This window comes from Bos javanicus, chromosome 25, assembly GCF_032452875.1.
Source record: "Bos javanicus breed banteng chromosome 25, ARS-OSU_banteng_1.0, whole genome shotgun sequence".
NCBI lineage: Eukaryota > Metazoa > Chordata > Mammalia > Artiodactyla > Bovidae > Bos > Bos javanicus.
The window spans coordinates 39994656-40021715 of NC_083892.1; the positions used below are offsets into that span (position 1 = coordinate 39994656).

General features: G+C 43.7%; 1 protein-coding gene across 4 annotated transcripts in view; it reads right to left on the reverse strand.

Annotated features, from left to right (window-relative positions):
* The window catches only part of LOC133238799 (protein sidekick-1), a 733626-nt gene that overhangs the window by 447214 nt on the left and 259352 nt on the right, over positions 1-27060 (reverse strand). For all 4 annotated transcript variants that reach the window (XM_061402289.1, XM_061402290.1, XM_061402292.1 and 1 more), the window contains exon 2: positions 6229-6388. In XM_061402289.1, coding sequence (XP_061258273.1) covers positions 6229-6388 — 160 coding nt within the window. The remainder of the gene's footprint in view (positions 1-6228; positions 6389-27060) is intronic.

Consider the following 27060-nt stretch of genomic DNA (forward strand, 5'->3'; position numbering starts at 1 on the left):
CGCACAGACTCGGACACGACTGAAGTGACTTAATAGTAGAAGGCAGGACCAGAGCTGTAGTTGGTCCAGGGTTAGTAACTCCCCACTATAGACCCAAGAGCCTTCTGTTACCTTATCCAATAATGCCGTGAATTTTGAGGATTTTCAGTTTGGCTGCTGAGAAAAGGCACTCAACCCAGCCCTGTGTGAGCCTGGGAACGACTGCCTCCACTTCTTGGGTACTTGGTTTCTTGGACTTGGGCAGTCTCCTTACACGAATGTGCTGGCGAATAATCTACTACTCAGAAAAAAAACCTCTGCAGATCTCCAGAGTTCTCTCTCTCTCTGCGTGGCTCTCCGCCCTCCAGTCCTCTGCCTTGATCTCTCTCAACTCTCGGCCCCCTCACCTCAGGGGTTGGTGCCTCCCGGCTTCACCTGTGTTCTCCCTCTCTGTGCCACAGCCTGGAAATTCTCTCAGGGCGGCGAGTCGGGCAATCAGAGGGCTCACCGTGCTGGTTTTCCATCTCTCAGGTATCACACCTTCGGTTGCCTGAGGCCCAGTATCTTGAAAACAATTATTCCGTATACTCTGTCCAGCTTTATGGTTGTTTAGATTTCCTATCTAGAATTCACCCTTATATCTCTCGGTGAGGTTTTCTATTTTTCTTCATACTCTACTCATTTCCTATAAAGGTTATTCCCAGGTATTTATTAAATTTTATTGATATTGTAGAATTTTTGTCCCTTTATAGGAAATAAGAAAAAGTAACTTTCCCCTTAACCATTCCTATTCTTCACTGAAATGAAAAATAAATATCCATCAAATTTCTACTGTTTATACTGTAATAGAAGATAGATCACGAAAGGAGACTATAAGATTCTCAGCAAAGTATCCAATTATTCCTCGTGCTGGAGTGCCTAGCACTAGAAATTTTGAGCATATATATATATACACACACACACACACACACACACACACACACACACACATATATTTTGAATATAATTACAAAATATTTTTTATTCCAAAGCAGAAAAAATAATTTACGGTAAATATTTTCTGGGAGAAAAAAAAATACAAATCTGCCTATGACACTTATGCAACTTTGTTTAATCACTGAACTACTCTCATTTTCCCAGTGTAGCCACACCTGTGCTTAAACATAGAGACAAGCATCAGTATGATTAACGTAACATTTGAAACTCACTGAAATTCATCCTGCAGTTTGTAACACAAGCAGCAAAGAATGTGCTATTTTTAGCCAAAGATGGACAAGCTGAATTTATACTATTTGCTTTTCTTAGGGTTAGGATTTTCATTGTCTACACCAAAGGGTAGAGTGGAGGAGAAAGAGGGCCTCAATGCTAGGTAGGAATACAGCTCCCGTTTCATAGCACATCCATGTTTTTCAATTTGAGACTTACATCAGCCTCGTGAAGGCTAACATATGACAGCTGAATGTGCTTATTGGAAGGAAGCAGATAAAAGAGTCATTTGAAAAAATAGTCTAGGACTTTTAGACAGGTTTTATATCTTGAAAAAAATGATGACAAAATACAATGGATCCTTGATAACCCATCTCAGTGTCTGAAGCCCTCAGTGCAAAGAAAATAATTCATCACGTCTAACCTAAACCATTTTTGCTTCAGAATAACCCATTTCTTCTTAACGAGTTTCTGGTGAAACGGTAGTGAAGCATCTACTTTATTTCAATGGTGCATATATAATGAACCATATATAAATATAAAGTGAATCCTGCTTCAGTACAAGCAACAGCGCTTTGTCTTCCTGGGGATTATCGAGGGTGTGTCAGGCTAGCAGGTAAATTTGCTGGTGCAAAGAGCCATGCAAAAAGCTTAGTCTCCTCGCATATTTTTAAGTTGACACAAAAGATGTTCTCTCACAGAGAAGTTTAAATAGTTGCACATGTAATAATGGCACGGTGTGTGTTTTGGCATTTTAAAATAAAACTGTCACACAGTTTGAAAAGTATCCAATGGAATTTAAATAATATAATTATTTTGATATCCACAATATTTATTTCTTAAAAATGAACAAACAGAACTCTCATATGGTTTCTTTTTACTCTTTGAACTTGAGTATTAAATCTACTCACCCCACAGAATTTTATTCTAATGTGACATGTGTCCATACCTGAAAGATACTCATCATTTATTATCCAACATACTTCTCTGAAATAAAAATATACAATATATAAATGATAATTTTAAAAGAATATCCTTTGACCAAAATATTCTGAGCACTTAAAAAAATTTCATGTGGATTACATGTTGATTGTAATTATTGTTACTATACAGCTAATCAAAACAACATATATGTATTACAAATTTTGAAAAATCATCATTGAACAGTAAAATTGTAGAAAGAAGGTATGCCTCTTGAGTGAAAGTGGTTTTTTCTCCCCCAATTACTTTACATTTTGGTGAGTGGGAAGTTATTTAATAGAATGAACAGAACTGGATAGAAATTAACTACAAAAAGAAAAGTTATTGATCACATATCTGCATACAGTTAATTTAAATCTAATGAGAACACAGAGAAACAAACAAGTAGCAAAGAGGCTGATGCATACCAGCAAGCAAAACACACTGAGGTAATAAAAATGAATATGGATTTGGAATATCAAATGATATCTTTTTGCAAAAGTTAATGCAAGTGTCTTCCAAATGAATGAGAAAATATAAAGCATTAACTTTCCTATAGTGCGTGGTCTTTCTACATCAAGGGGGAACACTGATTTGAAGAAAATAAACAAAACTTTACACACTCACACACACACACACACACACACGCACACACTCGCCCTCATTGCGATCTGCCACTGAGGCCTTGCCAAGATCTTCTCCTTTCTGGGTAGGTGAAATGGAGATAAGTGTACTTCAGAGAAGAGTATTTCTCAGCAGATGTTTTCTTTCTGACAAATCCTGAAAACTGTAATTCTATTTTGTGTTAATGTGTAAGCCACGGAGCTTGATGCTAAGTTTACAGCCCGGATACAACAAGACGCCTGGCCTGTGGTGTTTCTTGCAGATGTCTCCCTGCTTTGTTCTCATAAACATTCCTTGAGGCTCAATATATACTTTGATGATGGTTGGAGAATGGAAAAGGGAAGGGTGTTCACAAGAAAATGGTACCGCTCTTGCTGACCACCTACAGACATCCGAATTAGGAAAATCCCAAGACTGGGCAAAAGACCCCATTTTTAGTGTCATACTCTTCCCTTGAAAGAAGTACATATAGAGAGAAGGCAAGAAGCTCCAGGGGATGTTTAAAAGAGGCTTCTTCGAGCCCGGTATTTTGTTTTACTTTTTAATAATTATTTACTTGGTTGAGCCAGGTCTTGGTGGCAGCATGTGGGATCTGCGATCTTCATTGCAGCATGCAGAATCTTAGGTGCAGCACATGCAATCTAGTTCCCTGACCAGGGATCTAACCAGAGGCTCCCTGCACTGGGAGCTCGGAGTCTTAATCTCTGGACCACCAGGGAAGTTCCAAGCCCAGTATTTTAAACTGTGCTAGTCTTGTGCGCTGAAGATGTGGTTGCACAGAAGACTCAAACTGGGAAAGGTGTGTGCTTTTCTGTGAAGTGGAAGAGACAATGCAAAGCAGGTACAAGATGAGAACGGCAGGTACCATCACAGAGATGCGTTCTCAGGCAGCTCAACTAATATGCCTGAGGAAACGGGAGATCCAGAGACCATTCCTCTGCCACTATCCATAGCATATCCCCCAGTTTTAAGACCACTGTTATGGATCACCCACATTACTAATTCTTTTCATGGGGAAAAACAAGATGGATTCTTTTGAAACCTCACTTCCTTCTTCCTGGGGCATTTGAAACATCATATCACTTAATTTTTATGAGACCGCTTTAGGGTGGGTTTTATTATACCCATTTTACAGATGGGAAAAGATCAAACTGGGTTAAATAACTTGTCCAAAGATAGTAAGTTGAATAGTAGTATTTGAACCCAAGTCATCTGCCATCAAAGCTCATAACAGTTCTCATTCCTAAGTTCACTTTTTTTTTTCCTTTCTTATACCCCCTTCTAATAAACCAAGCCCTATGTCATATTACAATAAAATATAATGTTGCCTACAATTTATTAACTGTTGCTTGTGGGCCAGAAAGTATGCTGTTTTACATACATGAGAGTCTTTCAATGCTCACAACACCACAGACGAGGCTTGATCACCCCTATTTTGCAGGTTATTGAAAGTGGGGCTAACAGGCAGCTTGTAACTGGTGGTGAGCTGAGATTCAAACCTAGGTCTGTCTGACTTCAACATGCTCTTAACTATTGTGGTCAATTGCTCTCAAAACAGCAGGTCCTCTCACAGTACAGACCAAATGATGAAAGAGGAGGACACAGACTCCTCTGTCCACACAGGGCAGGTGGATAACAGGACCGCACAGAGCAAGTGGGGTGTTACAGGGTGGGGACCAGAGCGTGCTGAGAAATGGGTGTCCCTGCCGGCACGCAGCACAGCATCGCCTAGCACCTGCTTCTGTGTGCACCCAGGAGCCCAGGCCTGCTCATTGTTCCAGAGGGCCTAAAAAGCAGAATTTTATGTGAACTCTTATAAGTGTTAAATGCTGGCAATCAACTGAGGAACAAATACTGGGTGTATACACACACACAAATATATATCTTAACTGATATTTAAAATATGCACACCGCATTCTAGGCGGGCTGACTGCGGCTCATGGACCACCATGTTATAACTTCTGGGGTGAAGAATACACGGTGGGCTATGCCCCCGTGGAGAAGCTCATTACTCTACTGAAAACACCTCTAGATCGTCAATTCTCTTTCTTATTTCCTTTAATTAAGAGCACAGCACTGCTGAATCCTGCTGACTTTGGGGCCTCTGGGAATGTTTGGCAGTCAGTAATTCTCCATCCCACTTAGAACTGCATCCAGCATCATCCCCGCATTGAAAAGGAGGTGGGAACACACACCCGGGAAGACCTCAAGCGCTGCCAGGAGGTCCCGAGGCTGGGAAGCTGGTCCACACGCTTCCTGGGGAAGCTACACCTCAGACCTGAGCTCCAGCTCCCCCTCAGTCCCTGTACTGGGTCCCCCCGACACCCTCACCCCGGCCCCTCTCAGTCCCTGTACTGGGTCCCCCCGACACCCTCACCCCGGCCCCTCTCAGTCCCTGTACTGAGTACCCCCAACACCCTCACCCCGGCCCCTCTCAGTCCCCTGTACTGGGTCCCCCCGACACCCTCACCCCCATGCCCTCTCAGTCCTCTGTACTGGGTCCCCCCAATATCCTCACCCCAGCCCCTCTCAGTCCCCTGTACTGGGTCCCCCCAATATCCTCACCCCAGCCCCTCTCAGTCCCCTGTACTGGGTCCCCCCAACACCCTCGCCCCCGTCCCCCTCAGTCCTCTGTACTGGGTCCCCCCGACACCCTCACCCCCATGCCCTCTCAGTCCTCTGTACTGGGTCCCCCCAACACCCTCGCTCCCATCCCCTCTCAGTCCCCTGTACTGGGTCCCCCCGACACCCTCACCCAGCCCCTCTCAGTCCCCTGTACTGGGTCCCCCTGACACCCTTGCCCCCATCCCCTCTCAGTCCTCTGTACTGGGTCCCCCCAATATCCTCACCCCAACCCCTCTCAGTCCTCTGTACTGGGTCCCCCTGACACTCTCACCCCGGCCCCTCTCAGTCCCCTGTACTGAGCACCCCCGACACCCTCACCCCGCCCCCAGTCCAGTGAATGCTCACTTTTGCTGACTGTACATGCTTTGTTCATGCCCATCCTCCTGGAGTTCCACTGTGCCCACCCCAGCTCTGACGGTCAGCCAGGGCAGTCTTGTTGGCAACCAGAGCTCCAGAAGCTCTGACCTGTTGAAAGCTGTGATGCTCTTCAGGCAGGAACAATACTGGTGGGCAGGACTGTTGCCTCAGGGCGGCAAGTTTCATCAGCTGAAGCTGTTATTTGCATTCCACTGTAACTACACCTTCTTTTGGTCTGGTAATTTCACTAAGGGGCTTACTCTTACAAATATAATGACAGACTTCCTAAGTGTAAATACAACCTGTATTGGATAGTAAATCACATTCTGATTACATGTTCAAATGGATTCCCTTAATCCTTAATGCATTACCAATGCAATCCAATATTCCCCCCACCCCGTGCTATCACGGCCAATAAGGCAAATACTCTGAATATACCACTGTGAAGCGTAATCTTATTTTCAAGGAATCAATTACTTATATTCGCTGGTGTAGGTGGTGAGCTCACTGTCGTTGTGCGTCCACTTGAATTCCAAAGGCCAGCTCCCTTCTGCAAGGCAAGTGAGCACGAGGCGGTTCCCTTCCAGGTGGATCTGCGGAAGGCCTGGCTCTGTTTTAAAGTATGGCACAACGTCATCTGAAACATTAAAGAAAAAAGAGAGAGAGGAAAAAAAACTGAGTGGAAAACACATGAAATGGCGTTCATCCAGCTAATCGATCACTGTCTTTAGAGAGACCTGACTTTAAAAAGCAGCAACGGTGGCCATTTGGCCCAGTTAAGTAGCAAATTATCCTTCACCCCCTAGAAACCTGCATTCCCCCAGGATAACATTTCAAAAGGTTGGTGTTCTATGACAGGACCATCTTAAACCACCTGGCAAGCTAATCTAAGTCATTTCCATTCGTGATTAACACTTACTTATCACACATCACACAATCTCTGCTGATGCAAGCCTTTGTTTTAATATGGTATTATACTCTCAAAGTGGGCTTCCCTGGTGGCTCAGTGATAAAGAATCCACCTGCCAATGCAGGAAACTCGGGTTCCATCCCTGGTCGGAAAGATCCCTTGGAGAAGGAAATAGCAACCCGCTTCAGCATTCGTGTCTGGTAAATCCCAGGGACAGAGGAGCCTGGCGGGCTACACTCCATGGGGTCGCAAAACACTTGGACATGACTCGATGATTAAACAACAACACACTCTCAAAGTATGACAATCAAGGTTATATACTTTGATTCTAAAAGAAAAATATAACCTTCACTTAGCTGAAAAAAAAAAAAAAGTAGGATGAGCAATATTAACCTACAGATGTAAATGACATGAATCTCAATCCAGCTTTCGTCTCACACACACGCTGCATCTCATGGTGACATTCAGGGGCTATCACACCGGAAAACCCATGTGTATTCACACAGAGGAACAGCTCGCAGCAACTGTAAGGAACCCACTACTGCCATACACAACACAGGACGCCACGGATGGATCTCACAGATGTACGTGTAGTGAGAGAAGCCAGTCAGGGAAAGGATTACAGCATAAGGCTCCCATGCAGAAGTTCATAAAGTTCAAACCCAGGCAAACCTGGTCTGCAGTGCTGGGGGTGAGCAGAGGTAAGATACCTCTCGGGGAGGGAGTGCGGGGCGGGGTGGGGGGGGTGGGGGGGGTGCAGCAGGGCAGCTGTGGAGAGCACACCAAGATGTGGGTACACAGGGGCTCTCACTGTGAGAACTCAGAAAGTCATTCTGACTTGTGGAATTTTTGTATGATGCTTCATTAATTTGAAAAAAAAAAAACCACACAGGAGACTTGCTTCCAGTGCTAGCTCCCGATTCTCTGTGTGATCCTGATCAGGACATGTGGATTTTTGTTTCTTCATGGGTAAAACAGAAAGAATTACCGACCTCTCATTTTTCTAACAAAAGCCCTGGGGCACAGCCTCATAGTCTGTCCTTCAGGCCTCCTACCGCCTGGACTCAGGGACGCACTCGGGAGAAGCCCTTTCTGCCTCAGGGACCTTTCATGCTCCTTCCCCACCCTGGGTACTCCCCCCAGCTCCCAGCAAGCTGATGAATTCCCCTCCTCCAGGTTCACAGAGCTCCTCCCACCCACACGCCCTAACAAACCCTGACTTACACTCAGCGGATTCCCCTGCCCTGTATTAATCTTGTCAGAGTTCTGAGACCAATGCCAGGAAAAAAGTATAAATATTTGTTCAATGAATAAATATAATAACAGTACAAATAATAGCAACAGCTAGGATTAACTTAGTGTCTACTGTGCTGGAAACTGTTCCAAGTGTTTTATATGCATTAAGTGATTTAATTCTCACAGAAGCCCTCTAAAATAGACAACCTAAAACCTGTGGGACACTGTAAAAGCAGTCCTAAGGGGAAAGTTCATAGCAATACAGGCATACCTCAAGAAACAAGAAAAAAGTCAAATAAATAACCTAACTCTACACCTAAAGCAACTAGAAAAGGAAGAAATGAAGACCCCAGGGTTAGTAGAAGGAAAGAAATCTTAAAAATTAGGGCAGAAATAAATGCAAAAGAAACAAAAGAGACCATAGCAAAAATCAACAAAGCCAAAAGCTGGTTCTTTGAAAGGATAAATAAAATTGACAAACCATTAGCCAGACTCATCAAGAAACAAAGGGAGAAAAATCAAATCAATAAAATTAGAAATGAAAATGGAGAGATCACAACAGACAACACAGAAATACAAAGGATCATGAGACTACTATCAGCAATTATGTGCCAATAAAATGGACAACGTGGAAGAAATGGACAAATTCTTAGAAAAGTACAACTTTCCAAAACTGGACCAGGAAGAAATAGAAAATCTTAACAGACCCATCACAAGCACGGAAATTGAAACTGTAATCAAAAATCTTCCAGCAAACAAAAGCCCAGGTCCAGACAGCTTCACAGCTGAATTCTACCAAAAATTTAGAGAAGAGCTAACAACTATCCTACTCAAACTCTTCCAGAAAATTGCAGAGGAAGGTAAACTTCCAAACTCATTCTATGAGGCCACCATCACCCTAATACCAAAACCTGACAAAGATCCCACAAAAAAAGAAAACTACAGGACAATATCACTGATGAACATAGATGCAAAAATCCTTAACAAAATTCTAGCAATCAGAATCCAACAACACATTAAAAAGATCATACACCATGACCAAGTGGGCTTTATTCCAGGGATGCAAGGATTCTTCAATATCCGCAAATCAATCAATGTAATACACTACATTAACAAATTGAAAAATAAAAGCCATATGATTATCTCAATAGATGCAGAGAAAGCCTTTGACAAAATTCAACATCCATTTATGATAAAAACTCTCCAGAAAGCAGGAATAGAAGGAACATACCTCAACATAATAAAAGCTATATATGACAAACCCACAGCAAACATTATCCTCAATGGTGAAAAATTGAAAGCATTTCCCCTAAAGTCAGGAACAAGACAAGGGTGCCCACTTTCACCATTACTATTCAACATAGTTTTGGAAGTTTTGGCCATAGCAATCAGAGCACAAAAAGAAATAAAAGGAATCCAAATTGGAAAAGAAGAAGTAAAACTCTCACTGTTTGCAGATGACATGATCCTCTACTTAGAAAACCCTAAAGATTCCACCAGAAAATTACTAGAACTAATCAATGATTATAGTAAAGTTGCAGGATATAAAATCAACACACAGAAATCCCTTGCATTCCTATATACTAATAATGAGAAAACAGAAAGAGAAATTAAGGAAACAATTCCATTCACCATTGCAACGAAAAGAATAAAATACTTAGGAATATATCTACCTAAAGAAACTAAAGACCTATATATAGAAAACTATAAAACACTGGTGAAAGAAATCAAACAGGACACTAATAGATGGAGAAATAGACCATGTTCATGGATTGGAAGAATCAATATAGTGAAAATGAGTATACTACCCAAAGCAATTTATAGATTCAATGCAATCCCTATCAAGCTACCAACGGTATTCTTCACAGAGCTAGAACAAATAATTTCACAATTTGTATGGAAATACAAAAAACCTCGAATAGCCAAAGCTATCTTGAGAAAGAAGAACGGAACTGGAGGAATCAACCTGCCTGACTTCAGGCTCTACTACAAAGCCACAGTCATCAAGACAGTATGGTACTGGCACAAAGACAGAAATATAGATCAATGGAACAAAATAGAAAGCCCAGAGATAAATCCACGCACCTATGGACACCTTATCTTTGACAAAGGAGGCAAGAATATACAATGGATTAAAGACAATCTCTTTAACAAGTGGTGCTGGGAAAACTGGTCAACCACTTGTAAAAGAATGAAACTAGAGCACTTTCTAACACCATACACAAAAATAAACTCAAAATGGATTAAAGATCTAAACATAAGACCAGAAACTATAAAACTCCTAGAGGAGAACATAGGCAAAACACGCTCCGACATACATCACAGCAGGATCCTCTATGACCCACCTCCCAGAATACTGGAAATAAAAGCAAAAATAAACAAATGGGACCTAATTAAACTTAAAAGCTTCTGCACAACAAAGGAAACTCTAAGCAAGGTGAAAAGACAGCCTTCAGAATGGGAGAAAATAATAGCAAATGAAGCAACTGACAAACAACTAATCTCAAAAATATACAAGCAACTCCTGCAGCTCAACTCCAGAAAAATAAATGACCCAGTCAAAAAATGGGCCAAAGAACTAAATAGACATTTCTCCAAAGAAGACATACAGATGGCTAACAAACACATGAAAAGATGCTCAACATCACTCATTATCAGAGAAATGCAAATCAAAACCACTATGAGGTACCATTTCACGCCAGTCAGAATGGCTGCGATCCAAAAGTCTACAAGCAATAAATGCTGGAGAGGGTGTGGAGAAAAGGGAACCCTCTTACACTGTTGGTGGGAATGCAAACTAGTACAGCCATTATGGAGAACAGTGTGGAGATTCCTTAAAAAACTGGAAATAGAACTGCCTTATGACCCAGTAATCCCACTGCTGGGCATACACACTGAGGAAACCAGAACTGAAAGAGACACGTGTACCCCAATGTTCATCGCAGCACTGTTTATAATAGCCAGGACATGGAAGCAACCTAGATGTCCATCAGCAGATGAATGGATAAGAAAGCTGTGGTCCATATACACAATGGAGTATTACTCAGCCATTAAAAAGAATATATTTGAATCAGTTCTAATGAGGTGGATGAAACTGGAGCCTATTATACAGAGTGAAGTAAGCCAGAAAGAAAAACACCAATACAGTATACTAACGCATATATATGGAATTTAGAAAGATGGTAACAATAACCCTGTATACGAGACAGCAAAAGAGACACTGATGTATAGAACAGTCTTTTGGACTCTGTGGGAGAGGGAGAGGGTGGGATGATTTGGGAGAATGGCATTGAAATACGTATAATATCACGTATGAAATGAGTCGCCAGTCCAGGTTCGATGCACGATACTGGATGCTTGGAGCTGGTGCACTGGGACGACCCAGAGGGATGGTATGGGGAGGGAGGAGGGAGGAGGGTTCAGGATAGGGAACACATGTATACCTGTGGTGGATTCATTTTGATATATGGCAAAACCAATACAATATTGTAAAGTTAAAAAATTAAAAAAATAGACATCGTTATTATACCCACTTTAAAAATGTGTAAAGAGAGGCAGAGGGAAACTGATTTGTTCAAGGCCACCAAGACGGTATGTGGCAAAATCATGATTTAAACCCCAGTTAATCTGTTAAAGAAAAGTGGTAAAGAAACCTGCCTGCCAATGCAGGGGACATAAGAGACACAGGTTTGATCCCTGAGTCAGAAAGATCCCCTGTAGGAGGGCATGGCAACCCTCCTCCCCAGTGTTCTTGTCTGGAGAATCCCTGGCAGGCTACAGTCCGTGGGGTCGCAAAGAATCAGACACGCATACAATCTGTTCCAGAATCCAGCTACTCTGTACATCATAACTCTAAATGTCACAGATCTCTCAATAGAGACACCTTCTCAAGAATCCCTGTCATAACTTCAAATATTTGATAAATTTGTAGAATTACAAGACTGAACTTTTAAATTACTGTATTTTTCAAATAAAGCATAATAAATATCAAATATGCAAGGCAATGGCACCCCACTCCAGTACTCTTGCCTGGAAAATCCCATGGACAAAAGAGCCTGGTAGGCTGCAGTCTATGGGGTCGCTCAGAGTCGGACACAACTGAGCGACTTCACTTTCACTTTTCACTTTCATGCATTGGAGAAGGAAATGGCAACCCACTCCAGTGTTCTTGCCTGGAGAATCCCAGGGACGGGGAGCCTGGTGGGCTGCCGTCTCAGGGGTTGCACAGAGTCCGACACGACTGAAGTGACTTAGCAGCAGCAGCAGCAGCAGCATGCATATAAAATAGCATATTAACAGTGCTAAAATCGAGAGTATATTTTTACATTAAATTGTATATGTTTAGCCGGTTTCTTCTGTACTAAGTACATAAATTTAAATAGATAGAGTTTATTTTGCCATTGTGCCGACCACTGTATTCTATAACTGGTATATTGGTAATACAATACTACCAGTTTCTTACCAGTATTTATTCAAATAAATAAATGCTAAAGTGCATCAGTGAGTGTAGTTAGAGTCTATAATAAGGAGATTTAACCTAGTCAGTGAGATGCCAGACAGGAGCTAACAGCTGAAAGATCAGTAGTTTTCAAATACTCAGACAGCACGTGCAGAGGCCCAGTGGGGCGGCAGGCAGGGCAGGCGCCGCCAGACAGCACAGAGGTTGACCGCGAGCAGCGCTGCGGCTCAGGGAGGGCGATGGCAGCGGGCGCGGCAGGCACACACCTGCTCCCCACACCACCCTTGTGTGGGTCCCAATGGCGCCCACTTCACGTTCAGAAGCGCTCTCGTGTGAATGATGAATTGTGTGACCACCCTATTTACAGGCCTTGGTCTAAAGTACTGTCAGTATAATGATGATGATGATGATTGCTATTTGTCCAAAACGACAGCAGAAAGGCTGTGAGGGGGCTGTGTGGTTAAAAGCTCATTTTGGCTGCAAAGTTGAGGAGGAGTGAAGAGGGCCAGAGCAGTGGGGGCAGACCAGGTAGGAGGTCCCTGCAATAACCCAGGAAATGCTCTGAAAGGCGATGGCAGGCTGGGTCAGGGAACAGGGCTGACCGCGGTGGTGGAGACTGGGGGACATGGATAGCTCTAAAGCAAGATTTAGGTGGCAAAAGAGACAACGACGGACCGAACTCGGGGGTGAAGGAGAGAGGGCTGTCCAGAAGGAGACTTGGATCTCTGACTCGCACCACTTCCTGCTCAAGAAGCACACCCTGATCCTGTCACCAGTGCTGGGAGTGTCAGGACAGGGCACACTTTCTGTCCCGTCAGAGGTGACAGCCTCCATTGAGCACAGGAGAAGGGCTGGGCAAGTGTCCAATACTGTGACCCTAACCTAACTCAAGGGCTGGAGCAGCCAATCCTCGTCCCAGCCCCAGAGCTCCAGGGCTTCTGCCACACATCACCTGCTGCTGCTGCTAAGTCGCTTCAGTCGTGTACGACTCTGTGCGACCCCATGGACTGCAGCCCACCAGGTTCCCCCGTCCCTGGAATTCTCCAGGCAAGAACACTGGAGTGGGTTGCCATTTCCTTCTCCAACGAATGAAAGTGAAAAGTGAAAGTGAAGTCACTCAGTCGTGTCCGACTCTTAGCGACCCCATGGACTGCAGCCCACCAGGCTCCTCCGTCCATGGGATTTTCCAGGCAAGAGTACTGGAGTGGGGTGCCATCGCCTTCTCCACACACATCACCTACTCTAGGTTATAATTCAAGCAGATTGTAGGCTCTGAATGCCAACTGTGTGTCCAATTTCCTTTTTCACTATATGAAAGTCGCTCAGTCATGTCCCACTCTTTGTAACCCCACAGACTATACAGTCCTTGGAATTCTCCAGGCCAGAATACTGGAGTGGGTAGCCTTTCCCTTCTCCATGGGATCTTCCCAGGGATCAAACCCAGGTCTCCTGCATTGCAGGCAGATTCTGTACCAACTGAGCTATCAGGGAAGCCCTTTTTGCTATGTATTTCAGCTAAAATCATCTAGTGCCATGACCCAAGCAGTCTGATAAAGCTGAGTTGCAATGGATATAGCTTTGACACCTTGGGACTGGCTGAGCTACAGGCCAACGCCTTGCCATCTGCACTACGCTCACCAACAGAGGAAGACATGCCTTCGTGTGGTTCCCCTCCTACAAGGGCGAATCATGGGGAAAAAAAAAAACCTTTCTGAAAGAAAAAGGCTTCAAGATAAATGCTCAAAAACTTGATTTGGTTGTATAATTGACAAGGCATCACTGATTTAACGTATAAATGTTCTAAGTGTAAATACCATAATAATTCAAGTTTTCCAAGTATTCACAGTTTAATAAATATGCCTATGGGCTTCCCTGCTGGCTCAGATGGTAAAGAATCCACCTGCAATACAGGAGACCGGGTTTGATCCCTGGGTTGGGAAGATTCTCTGGAGAAGAGAATGGTTACCCACTTTAGTATTCTTGCCTGGAGAATTCCATAGACAGAGGAGCCTGGCAGGCTACAGTCCATGGGATCACAAAGAGTCATATATGACTAAACAACTAACACTTTTTCACAAATATGCCTATACTATGTAAAAACTGGGTTGGATACTGTGATCTAGGAGAAAAAAATTTTTTGAAAAGAATAGTTTCAAATAGCTGGCAAGCGGAAACCTTGTGATCTAAATGACTGTACAATTACAGTTAGCACAGACTCTAACATTTATTGTAGGAAGAAGGGTAGTAACTACGTCAATGTTCCGGAACACTAAATGTCTAATTTAAAATTTTTAATTACAACAAGTATTTTAATGTAGATTAGCCAATGTGCAGAATAACACAGTTAATCTTTCTGAACCTAGAGCTATTCAGCACTAAAGTATAGCGAGTTGATCGTGAAGTTAAGAGGGTTTAAAGCTAACAAAACATAAAAGCTCTGGGAAGAGAAAGAGAAGCAGAAAGGTTAGTATTCAGGTCTGCTCAGATCCCTACAAAAGTTTGTGATCTTTATATACCTTAAATGGAGCAGAAAGAGTCTGAAAAGACCCATAAAGACAAAAGTGATTGAGTTACCTGAGATAAGATTCTCAGACGGACCTGGGGCAATGTCAGTGCTCTGCCTGGTGCTCTCTGAGGCGTGTGTGTGTGGTGTGTGCGTGTGTGTGGCGTGTGCGTGTGTGTGGCGTGTGGCGTGTGTGTGGCGGTGCGTGTGTGTGGGTGTGTGTGTGTGTGTTTTCCCAGGTAATGACTAACAGATCTCTCCTTCTTCAGGAAGAATGAGCAGAGATTAAGTATGCTTCTGTATTCGTACAATGAACATTCATAGAATCCTGAGTGAATTACTAAGAAAAACTGTGAAATTTCCATTTTCACATATGATGAAATAGAACACAAGTCACTGAGGAGAGAGAGATGATACACATTTAAGGTCCATCCAGAGGGAAGGAATGGACATAATGCTCTCTCAAGACAACATCTTGGTTTTAAGATGTAGAAGTCATTTCCCTAAATGGACCTTTAAGGTTTTCAGATAAAATGTAAACAGATTTACCTTTACCTACCCAATATGAAGACCACCTTCTGTTGGTCTAGAAGGGAACCGGGACCATGTGCCTCCACAGGAGTCATTTCCATGGGGAAGCCAGAGGCTGAGATGCTCTGAAGGAGAGCCATGTCTTGTGGTTCCACGCTAGCCTCCCGTGTGGAAGGGGGCCTCGCCGTGGGTTTAATTATCTGCCTCCCGTGGAATATGGAGGATCTAGTACCAGACACTTTCATGGCAGAATGGACGGGACTCAACTATCAGGTGCTAAGAAAGTCAAACGTCAAGTGATTCTTGCAATGCTGCCCGTGAGAGAATTTCAGCACGACCACTGCTAATTGTAACCTGTTCAGTACCTTCCCTTCTTCTCCTCCGTTTTAAAGTGATAATGGGTAAAGAAATAATAATAATCACCTTCCACTTGGTAGAGGAATCAACCTGCCACAAACAAGGGGGTTCTGAAGCAGAGGAGCCCCCTGTGCTCTGGTGATGGAGAAAGTATTAAGCCGTGGTAATCAGCCCTGCCAGTCAGGTGGGAGTGCAGCAGGAAGATTAGGAATCTCAGTGTGAGGGAGCAATCAGCTGGAGCAGGACCTGGCGTTACTGAACTCGGCTTTCTCAACAGCTGAATTTCCCAGGGTGACTAATCTTTTGGTTTAAACCACTAATCTTCCTTTCAAAACTTCTTTTATATCAAATTCAAACATTTTCATGCCCCAAGCTTATGAATTTACCACTAATGGAAAGTTTTATTTTTCAAACCCAGCGAGAAACAGAAGCACAGGGCGTAACACATCATTTGCGAACAGCTACTCAGAAAAATATGGGTGAAAGGCTCTTTCCCATAAATACAGTCATTCAGATCTCAGCCCTGCAGGTCACTCTGTACACCTGTCGGAGCCGGTAATTCAATCTCACACCACATTGTGCTTCTTCATAATAGTACTATTAATCTTTTTAAAACAGCTGTTGTGGATTTTAAATGTATTTCTAAGGTAAACTTTAAGTATATGATTAGATATGGTCTCCTCTAGTTAAATCTGCAAATATGGAAAGGTCACACCACAATGTAGAAAGACGATCCTGTAAGACAACTGTCTCAGGAAAAAGTCCTCTGTGTGTTTTAAGCCTAGCTGTTTCAACCTGCACTTTCTGTGACGACCTGATGCTAAGCTTAGATGAAGAAGGGAAGGAACACAGACAGAAGAAAGAGGAGGAGACAGTGGCTCTGCCATCCCAGCTAATTCTCGGGCCTCTTACTTCTACTTTATCAGAAACAAACATTTTCCAGTGACAGACTTTCAAATATAGTAGGATATACCATCACATTCTGTGGCTAAAAAAGTTAGCCAGCTTCTCTGCATGTCACGTCAAATGTTCCTACCTCTGCCCTGTAAAATGAATGAATGTCACGAATTTCAGGGCGAGAGGTAGCTACAACTGAACAAATATCAACAGATCTGATTTCAAACATAATAGACCTAACCTATTACAATGACCAGGAGACACAGGAATCAGGTGTTCTCACACTGTCACTCTCTCCTAAGTGCTTCTGACAGGGGCAGAACTGGAGGTTGAACTGTAAGCCAGGCTTCCACCCCCCACCCCCACACAGCAGCATCTCTGATCAACAGCAGCCAGACCCTCACCCCTTCCTGGTCTGGGCAGAGCTTTGTACAGAAGGGGCTCCTGCCCCACGTCACACCTCATCATCACCTCACCACCCCTCACCTGCTGAGCAGCTCCCAGCTGCCCAAGACAGCTCATTCCTGCCCTGAGGAGTCACGGCCTGGAGAGCAAGAGGCTGGTCAGCCACGCCAAGGGCAACAGAGGAGGTAAGCACACAAGTGCCAGCCAGGGCCCTGGACGGCCCGCAGTGCGGTTCGGGGCCGCAGACGCCCCCTGGTTGAGGGGTCCAGCGTCCAGAGCAACCTGACAGACCCAGACTGCTCAGGGGCTGATCCACGGCTGGACGGAACCACGAGGCTCAGGTCCAGCTCACTGTGCCGCTTCAGCTACACAGTGGCTCGCAAAGGCTTCTGGAGGCTTGTTAGAGAACTGTCTCATCCTTTACGACAAATGAGAATCGTTTTAGGTACGGCACGCCTCCATCCGCCATCCGTCTGTAGGTCTGGGCCTGGGCCCAGCTCTGAAAGGTGAGCAGGGCGCCGTCCTTGCGCCCCTGGAAAGGCCCCTGGATGAAGAGGACTGGCCTGGTGGGGTGGCAGCGGTCGCTAAGCTTGGCTGGGGACAGGGCTTGGGAACCAGCGGCCAGGACACCTGAGTGCACTACAGGGAGGAGGACAGGGCCGGCTGCTGACTGTCCTCTGGGAGCACTGAAATCAGGAGAAAGCAGATCAAACGGCACACCGCGTACACCTCGAGTTCACGGTAGAGTCATCATTTTCTGTTCAAAAGTTCATCTAGGAAGAGCTCGGCGGTGTTCCGCTGGTGTTGGGAGCTGTGTGCAAGCAGGCAAGCAGGAGGGGTCTCCGCAATTCCCATTAAACAGCACTGGAGCAGCTTGCCGACGCCTTTAGTCAGGGGGAGCCAAACTGATTCTCTCTGTTTTCTCTAAAATCAATGCGAATTAACAGCATATTTAAGGGGACTCATGGGGTAAAACTACCCTTCCAATGTCTTCCCCTAAGAAGCCGTTCAAGCTTTCAGTGAGATGAATCCACAGTGAAGCTGATGGTAAGACATAAATGGCTGTATTTATGCACTGGTTTGAGCCTGCACTGTGCTAATCTATTTCAGCATATCAATTAATAATAAGAGGCAGTGGGGTAAAAACAATTTCTCCGTTTCTCTAAACGGCAATAAGCTTCCAGCTCTCCAATATTTTATTTCAAAGTAGAATTGTACTAAATTGTCATTTCTATGGTCTGCAGTATAAAAGTATGACCAACCAAAGAGGAGGGTTATCAGAAATAACCAACATTTTTCTTGAACATGGTATAATATTTCTCTCCAATATTTTTTCAAATAATCCTAAAACTCCAAATCAGATTAAAGGCCAAAAGGTCCGAGAAAAGAAATTCAGGTGCGATTTATCTTTCTCTGATTAATGCAGACTGGTGAGTTCCTGTCACATGTGAACTGACATAAAACTGGGACTCAGAAGAGACCTAAATGGTGAAGGTTTAATTTTAGACCAAGAAAATTACATGGGAGAAGAACTTCTTAAGAATATCTAAATTCAAGTAGATAATGCTTACTGATTTCAACAAAGTCATAAACAGTAAAGGGTTCTCAAAGAGAAGTACTTGTATTTATACATCATAGCTGCTTAGAGCAAGGACTCAGGAGGCAGACCACCACAGCTCAAACCCCACCTTTACCCCAACCAGCTCTGTGAGCTTGGCTAACTCAACTTCCTACTCTAGAGTTTCCTAATCAGCAAAATAATGAGATTGTCTCAAAACGTAACTTGAAACAAACGCACTGTTAAGATAATGAATATGAAAGCCACAAAGTGGGAGAAAATATTTTGGTTACACGTATCTTGAAGACTTGAAGTCAGATTATATATGAATGCCTACTACTCAATGATAACACAAAGAAAATGTAAATAAAATGAGCAAAAGTCTTGAACACACACTTTACAAAGGAAGAAATACCAAGAGCTAACAAGCACACAGGAAGTTGCTTAATACCATCTGACATTAGGGATGATTATGGCTAAATTGTAAAAGACAGACATCACTAAATGTGGGCAAATACATGTTGCAACTATAACATCCTCCTCAATGACCGGTGAGAGTGTAAAAATAGTACAGCCATCTGAGAAAAAGATCTGGCAATTTCTTATCAAGTTAAACACCTGTTCAATGAACCAGAAATTTCCGGCCTATATATTTCTCTGAGAGAAAAGAATGTCCACACAAATAACTTTATATGAATAGTCACAGTGGCATGAATTATAACACCCTAAATTGAAAACAACAGAGATGACATTGATAAAAATGAAGAAATCAATAACTCGACACAATGGAGGAATTTCACGGACATCATGCTGGGTGAAAGGAAAACTGTCCATACTCTAGGATTCATCCCTTTATATGAAATTTAAACACAGGCAAACCTAATCTATGTGAAAAGAAATCAGAAAAATGGTTGCAGACAGTGATAGAGATTGACTGGAATGGACAAGAAGAAATGTGATCGAGTGACAGAACTGTTCCGTTTCCCGACTAAGGTGGTGGCTGCGCGAATTTATACATTTGTCAAAACTCATTGAATTGTACACTTATATCTGTGAATTTCAGTATTTACAAATCTTACCTCAATCAAAAGTCCTTAAGGCAGACATCTAGCCGTTGCCTCAGAAATAGACACACTCCTTTCTCAGCCACTGCTCCAAGTGCTTCAGATCAATAGCTTGTGTCTGCTCACCTGGTCACTGGTATTTCAAGACACTCTCACCCCCACTGTTATGCTAATGAGATTGCCCATACAGTACTGACTTAAAAACTATCCTCTCTTGCCATGGTTGCAAACTTTATTAAAGCAGGAACTGGTACTTTTTATATTCATTATGTCCAAACAGTCAACACATTTAAGCTAATAGGCACAATGGAGGAAACATAAGAGATGTGGTCAATGCTTGGGCTGGAAGGTCCCCTGGAGAAGAAGACGGCAAGCCGCTCCAGTGCTCCTGCCCGGAGAAACCCATGGGCAGAGGAGCCTGGCGGGCTACAGTCCGTAGGTCACAGAGAGTCAGACGGAGAGCACCCCACATAACAATGCTCAACATCAGTCATTACAGAAATCAAAATCATAATGAGAAAACCTATCCCAAACCACCACTATAACGGCTTTTACAAAGACAAATAAGAGCAAGTGCTGGCAAGGACATGGAGAAACTGTAAGCCTCACACATTGCTGACGGGACTATAAAGTGGAAGCAGCCTATCAGCTCCTCAAAGCGTCAAACATAGAATTAGCACATGACCCAGTAATCCCACTCCTAGGTACTCGTCCTCGAGAAATGAAAACACATGTCCACACAAAAACTCATGCGTGAATACTCACAGCAGTGCTAGTCATAACAGCCAAAAGGTGGAAACACCACAAGTGTCTTTCAGGAGACGATGGATAAACAATATGTGAGTGGATAAACAACGTAATATTATTCATCAGTAAAACGAAAAACAGATGAACCTTTGAATCACTGTGCTGAGAGTGGTTATCACAAAGAATCGCATGGCTTACGACTGCATTAATATGAATGCCCAGAATAAGGCAAGTCTATATAGACAAAGTAGGTCAGAGGTTACCTGAGGAGAGGAAGCAGAGCAGGAAGAGGGAAGAGCATGGCAAGAGACTGCTGACAGGGACAAGGTTTATTTGGGAGGTTCAAAAGTCAGTGTCTAGTGACGGCTGGACAGCCCTGTGAGCCCTGTAAAGGAAGAGCTCTGAATTTATGCTTCAAACAGGTGGGTTTCACAGCCTCAAATCATCTCAGTAATGCTGTTAAAGTAGCCTGTTTGGGAAATAACAGTAACAGCTAGTTGTGCTAAGCATGTTAAGTGCTATTATGTTCGCTGCTTTACAGATGAGGAGCCTGAGGCAGGCAGGGTCGAGGATGTGCCCACGGTCCACAGCGGGGAAGTGGCAGAGCCGACTAGGGAACCTCATGCAAAGTCTAAGAACCTGCTCGGCCTTGTGTCCTCTTGAACAGAACCGGTTTGTCTGTGGGCGTCAGCAGCGGTCAGTGAGCAGGAGGAAGGGGCGGGAGACTGGAGGGGCACAGGAGAGGACACAGGAGAAGGCTGGGAGGACAGTTGGCTTGAGTCCGGACATACGTGCTTGAAGGCTAAAAGGATCTCCCCTGTGGACTGGTGGCCCTCTTTTGGACCAGATCTTGGGCAAGGCTGATGGATTTAATTTGAGAATAAGAAGGAAAACCATCATGAGAAAGTCTTCAAAGTTTTCTTCAATACTAATAACAATCATGTTCTAAACGAGCAGAATTATATAAAAATGAGCTGAGTACCTTCTGAGCCTCCAAGGTCCCTGAGTAAATAAAGCAAAGTTGAAGGAAAGGGGCAGCTGACCCGTGGTCGTTGCCCACTGGGAGCACGTGCCGTTCCTGACCTGAGGGGCAAAAGAAGGGAGGGACGGCCTGGTGGGGACGCTCTACACTGTCCCCATGTCCTCCACACCCGACAGGGAGCCCCAAGGCAGCAGCTGCCAGGTAGAAATAACTGAAGGCAAGTGCCTCTTTCAAAAGCCCTGAGGTGCTGAGAACACAGCATTACTACACAAGCATGTTCTTAATGTCAAGACACAGCCTTAAGGTGGGTAAGACTTCTCAGATCAGTGCCTAGACCCTAGCGTGCCATCACAGATGCTGAGTCAACTGAACTATGCGCCCCACAGTGAGACCGAGGCGGCCCCAGGAGGCTCCAGCTGCAGCACTGCTTTCCAACAGCGTCTCACGGGGGAGTTCTCGCTCCCCTGGCGCCTGTGGGGGAGCAGACGCGCGGTCACTCACCCCCACTGGCCACTTTTCACCTTAATCCCGAGGATACAGATAAGCAATGAGTTAGAGACCTGCTGCCAAACCAGCCAGTGTTTCAGAAGTGTGCAGTAAACAGATGCCCTCAAAGGGCCAGGTACCATGTGTAAGGGGTGGCGATCTGAGCTGCGTCTCGAGTCGGGATGTGGCCAAGCTCTTCTTTGTCTAAAGCAGTGACATTTACCCACACAGGGCTCCCACAGGGGGAGCCCACAAGCTCCCCTAGTCTGCTGGCACAACACAAAGGCAGGGAAAGGAAAGTCTGGTAGCAGCACAGAAAGGAAAGAGAATACCAAGACAAGTAAACAGAGGATAGAACCTAGCTGAAGAGAAAACAAATAAGCTTCACTGGACAGAATTCAGCAGCAGCAACACATGAACAGCATCCCTAAAATGTCACAAGGATGACCCGGAGGTAGAGAGACAGAAAGGGCAGTAAGTGGAGCTACAATTATCTGGACTATTAACACACTCAAAATAGAAGGCAGGCAGTTTCTCAGATTTGCAAAGCTTGAACCTTGGACTGCTCCTACTCATTTTGCAAGGATTCTGTTATTCTTAAATGTTTGCACGTAAGGGAGAGAGGAGAGGCATGGCAATTATATTTAAAATGGCATGTAATTTTTTTACGACAGATAGCTGACATTTTACAGTAAGACATCATTTTGATTTCAGACTGTTGGGTGATTCTTATAAGGACTTGAGGAGCTCTAAGGAAATAAAGTATCAGCAGGTGGTCAGTCAAATACTAAGAAATTCCTCACTCCACAGGCAGTAATCAGGTTGAAATACTTCCTCCATTATTTCCAAAAATAGAGCCGACAGTGATACACAGACCTTCCCAGTTTCAAAACTATAATTTCCACAAATGGTAAAACACGTGCATTTGCTTCTGTATGAAACCGTCATAGACGCGCTGGAATCTGTCAGGGCTTCTAAGAAAAATAGCTTTGGGGACAAAGTTTATTTAAATCACTGCCTCTCCAACTTTGAACCCCAAATTTGATACCATATCTGATCCTGATATGCCTACAAAAGTTGGAGACTCACCCATTCAGAGGTTTACATTTTAAAAATGAACTTCATGTTTCAAGGTTCTTTTTTTTTTTTAAGTAATATACGTACACCACAGCACGTCCATGTGTGGGTGCATATACACGCAGTCACACACACACACCTACCCACCCCAGAGGGTCACGCAGGTTACAAACAGCTTCCAGCAGCTGTGGCCTCAGCATCGGCACTAACCCTTCTTCATCCATCAGCGCACAGTAGGCAGCCTGCAAATTCTACCAAGAAATACACACCAAAAAGACGTTTGGTGCACGTTCTTTCAGGGAGGACGAGCCAGCCATTACTGCAGTTTGTTTTTCTGAATGTCAGGCTGAGCAGCCAGTGCAAAATACTTCTTTAATTTTATGACTTTCACAACGTGCCCAATGCCAAGGCCTCTGGGCAAACACATAAAGGACATCCAGAAAGGAATTAATAACAGGAAGGCCTCCCCTAGGTGCCCAGTGATCCTCCCTGTGTCAATCAGATGAAAGTACTGAATTAACAGCCAGGTCCTGCCATAGCCTGTAGGCCCAGAACAGTTTAAAAAGGGTCTACGGGGAGGTTTCAAAAACCTAGGTCCTGGTGCTCAGTATATGATGCTGCAAAAGGAAAAGGGTAATCTTTACAGTAACTGCCATCTGAAATATAAAAACTTTAAGGATAAAGGTCAAGATTCTGAATTGCCTGTAAGTTGATCTGAGCTACCTTCAAAATTTTAAACTCTAAAGTCAAAATGTTAAAATACGGAGACCTAATTAAAAAAAAAAACAAACAAAAAAAAACAAGCAAATGTGATTAAAGAATGATTATAATAAACTATCTATGGTTCTTAACATTGGAAGCACATTAGACTCTCCTGGGGAGTTTTACAAAATGCTTATACCCAGGCCATAATCCAGAACAATGAAATCTGAATGTCTGGGAGTGGAGCTCAGGCATTAGTATTTTTCAAGCTTTCTTTATGACTTCACTGTGCAGCTGAGAATGAGAACCATTTAAAGCAACTGAAGGATATCACACACAGTTATCTGACGATAGTAATCTTGCCCAAAATATGTTTAGACTTTAAATTTTAATTAACAGAACTCTCTTGCATAAAGTAGGAGATTACTATGATTTAGTGATTTCAAACTTATTGGTATTCATTTTTTAGAAGCTACACAGAATATTTTAAATTGTCAATTCACTTTTTCATTAAATTTGTTTGCTTCATTAGATTTCATTAAATTTGTTACATAATTTAAAAATAATAAATCTTCCCTGAGTTTGATTTTCCAATTTACCCGTAACCTGCCTTCTCTGCTGTGTTTCATCTGTGAGCATTGCTCATTTACACTTCAATCCAAAGAAAAGCAAAGGAAACAGAAACAGGAAAGGAGCCTGAACATCTAAATTGATCCCTGACCGCCCCCCCCATTTTTAAAAAAAACTTCAAACCAGCCAGAATTCAAGAAAGACTATTTCTACTTCAAATCCACTAACATTCAACTTTTACTCAGAAGGACCCATAACAGATGGAGAAAATGAACCAGAGCCCTCCACATCCTAGGAGCAGAGTCAGAAGCCACCTACTACAAGCAGCACAGGTCGGCTTCTGTTGTCGTTGCTGTTATTCAGTCGCTCAGTCGTGTCCGACTCTCTGCAACCCTATGGACAGCAGCACACCAGGCTTCCCTGTCCTTCACCATCTACCAGACTTTGCCCAAGTTCATGTCCACTGAGTCGGTGATGCCATCCAATCATCTCATCCTCTGTCACCCTCAATCTTTCCCAGCATCAGGGTCTTTTCCAATGAGACAGCTGTTCGCCTCAAGTGGCCAAAGTATCGGAGCTTCAGCTGAATGCGGTCAGCTTTAGTCTTGAATTTTATAAACCCACACATAGTTTATTTGCCCTCTATCCCATATTTATATTCACACCAACATGAAAACACACCTTCCACCCCCATCACTTATATATATCCTGGCGTGGCACCACAGGACTAGTCCAGGAAGCATACACCTCTGGTTAAGTGGGGACTGTGATGAGCACAAAGACTGAGGGGGTGGACAATCTAAAGTTTCCATTCATCCATAATTTTTTGAATTGCTCAAATAGTATGCCTTATCCCTGGTGGGCTACAGTCCACAGGGTCACAAAGAGTTAGACATGACTAAAGCAACTTAGCATGCATGTGCCTCATTCAAGAGATTATTATGCAAATGATATCACACTGTCTTCCAAAAACAGTGGTCACAGCAGCCAACACTAATACCCACATGAAAACTAGAAGACGGCGCCCTGGCTGTGGAAATGGCCAAGAGGATTCCAGACACTGATGCCCCAGGGATGCACTCACAGTGTGAGCAAGTTTGTTTATCCCTGTGAGTCTCGAGATCTGCAAAATGGGGCTAACAATTTCCAGCCTGCAGAGCTGTGAGAATTAAATGAGGTGATATCTGTACCATAACTGTTAGTGAGTATCAGTACAAATTAACTCCTGCCCTTCACATCCGATTCACTGTTCCCTGTCAGGAAACTAAAATCCCAAATGAAAAGGAAGCCTCTTCTGTAGTAAATGACAACTTCAAAATCATTTTTGACAAGCAGAAGTCATGTGAAAATGACTATGAAGAGAAAGGAGAGCAAGCGAAATGCATGCTGTGATTTTTTATTGCTTTGGTTTGGATCATCCAAAATAGTGATCCAAAGGAGCTGTGCTTTTTTTCTCAAGTTCCTCTCATATAATAAATTACTTCATTCTAGAACACAGCAAGAAGAAACTAAATCAATCCAATACAGATGTTGATAAAACCTGATCAATTTTAAATGAGTAATTCAATCAGTGAGGTGTCCAAAAGGTTTCACTAAATCTCTCTCAACATCTTTCTCACACTTAACATTAAGCCACAGCCTAAGGACTTTCACCACCACAATAGAGAACCCAGGAGCACATGGTCAACCCAAGTCACAGAAGAAAAACTCAGTGCGTTGAGTCAGGGGCCTTTTACAAGTGAATTTTCTTGGCCAGAGCTTTGGCTGCTTGTATATTCTTTTGTTTTTATTAACCTGCTATAAAATGGAAAACAGTTCAATATAGAATTCACTCATTAGTGTACAACTGAAATAATGCTTTAACTGAAATCTACTAAATATCTGCAGACTAAAGATAAATACTGCTGGAATTATGATATTATTAATCTAATGCAATAAACCCCATGGCTGGACTTCTGAGCCACTCTTTACCTAAAAAATAGGTACACTTGACTTTAAGGAACACTGTATTTGGCCAGCATATCAGATTGCAACAAGACACTTTATCTCTCTACGGATCAGCTTCCTTATCCATGAGGACTCTTGGATTCCCAAAGATTGACCTAAGTTTCCTTTAAATGCTGAAGATCCCTTGTACCTTTGAAATAAGATTCAATTTACAAAGAATTGATTTACCCACAGCTTTTCAGGAGCAATTCTGTATTGGCATAGACATAAGTTTATTGGATCAATGAACCATCCAACACATTCTTATTGAACATTCAGTACATGGAAAGCGTTGTGTCGGCTGCAGAGAACACTGAGGAGAAGACCGGGACTCTGCTCCAGGGGAGCTCATACCTAACCAGGATGTGGAAGTCTGATGTGCACCCCTGCGAAACTAGGACTCCATCCAAGGAAGGCCAGGGAGGAATGCGACGGTCACTTTCATGTGTCAGCCTGACTGGGTCAAAGGCTGCCCAGACGGCTAGTTAAACTGTGAGGGTCTTTGGGGAGGAAGTGAGCATTTGAGTCAGTAGACTGAGTAAGCATGGCCCTTCTCGCTGTGGGTGAGGACCGTCCAATCCATGGAGGCCTGAACAGAACCAAGGGCCCTTCTCGAGGTGGGTGAGGACCATCCAGTCCACGGGGGTGCCTGAACAGAACCAAGGGCCCTTCCTGCGGTGGGTGAGGACCACCCAGTCCACGGGGGCGCCTGAACAGAACCAACAGGAAGAGGAGTGCTGGACTCACTCTCCCTCTGCCAGACTGCTCAGCCGGACACAGACCGGAACCCACAGCACCAGCCCTCGGGCTTTCCAACTGCTCCACCAGCCTTCCCGGGC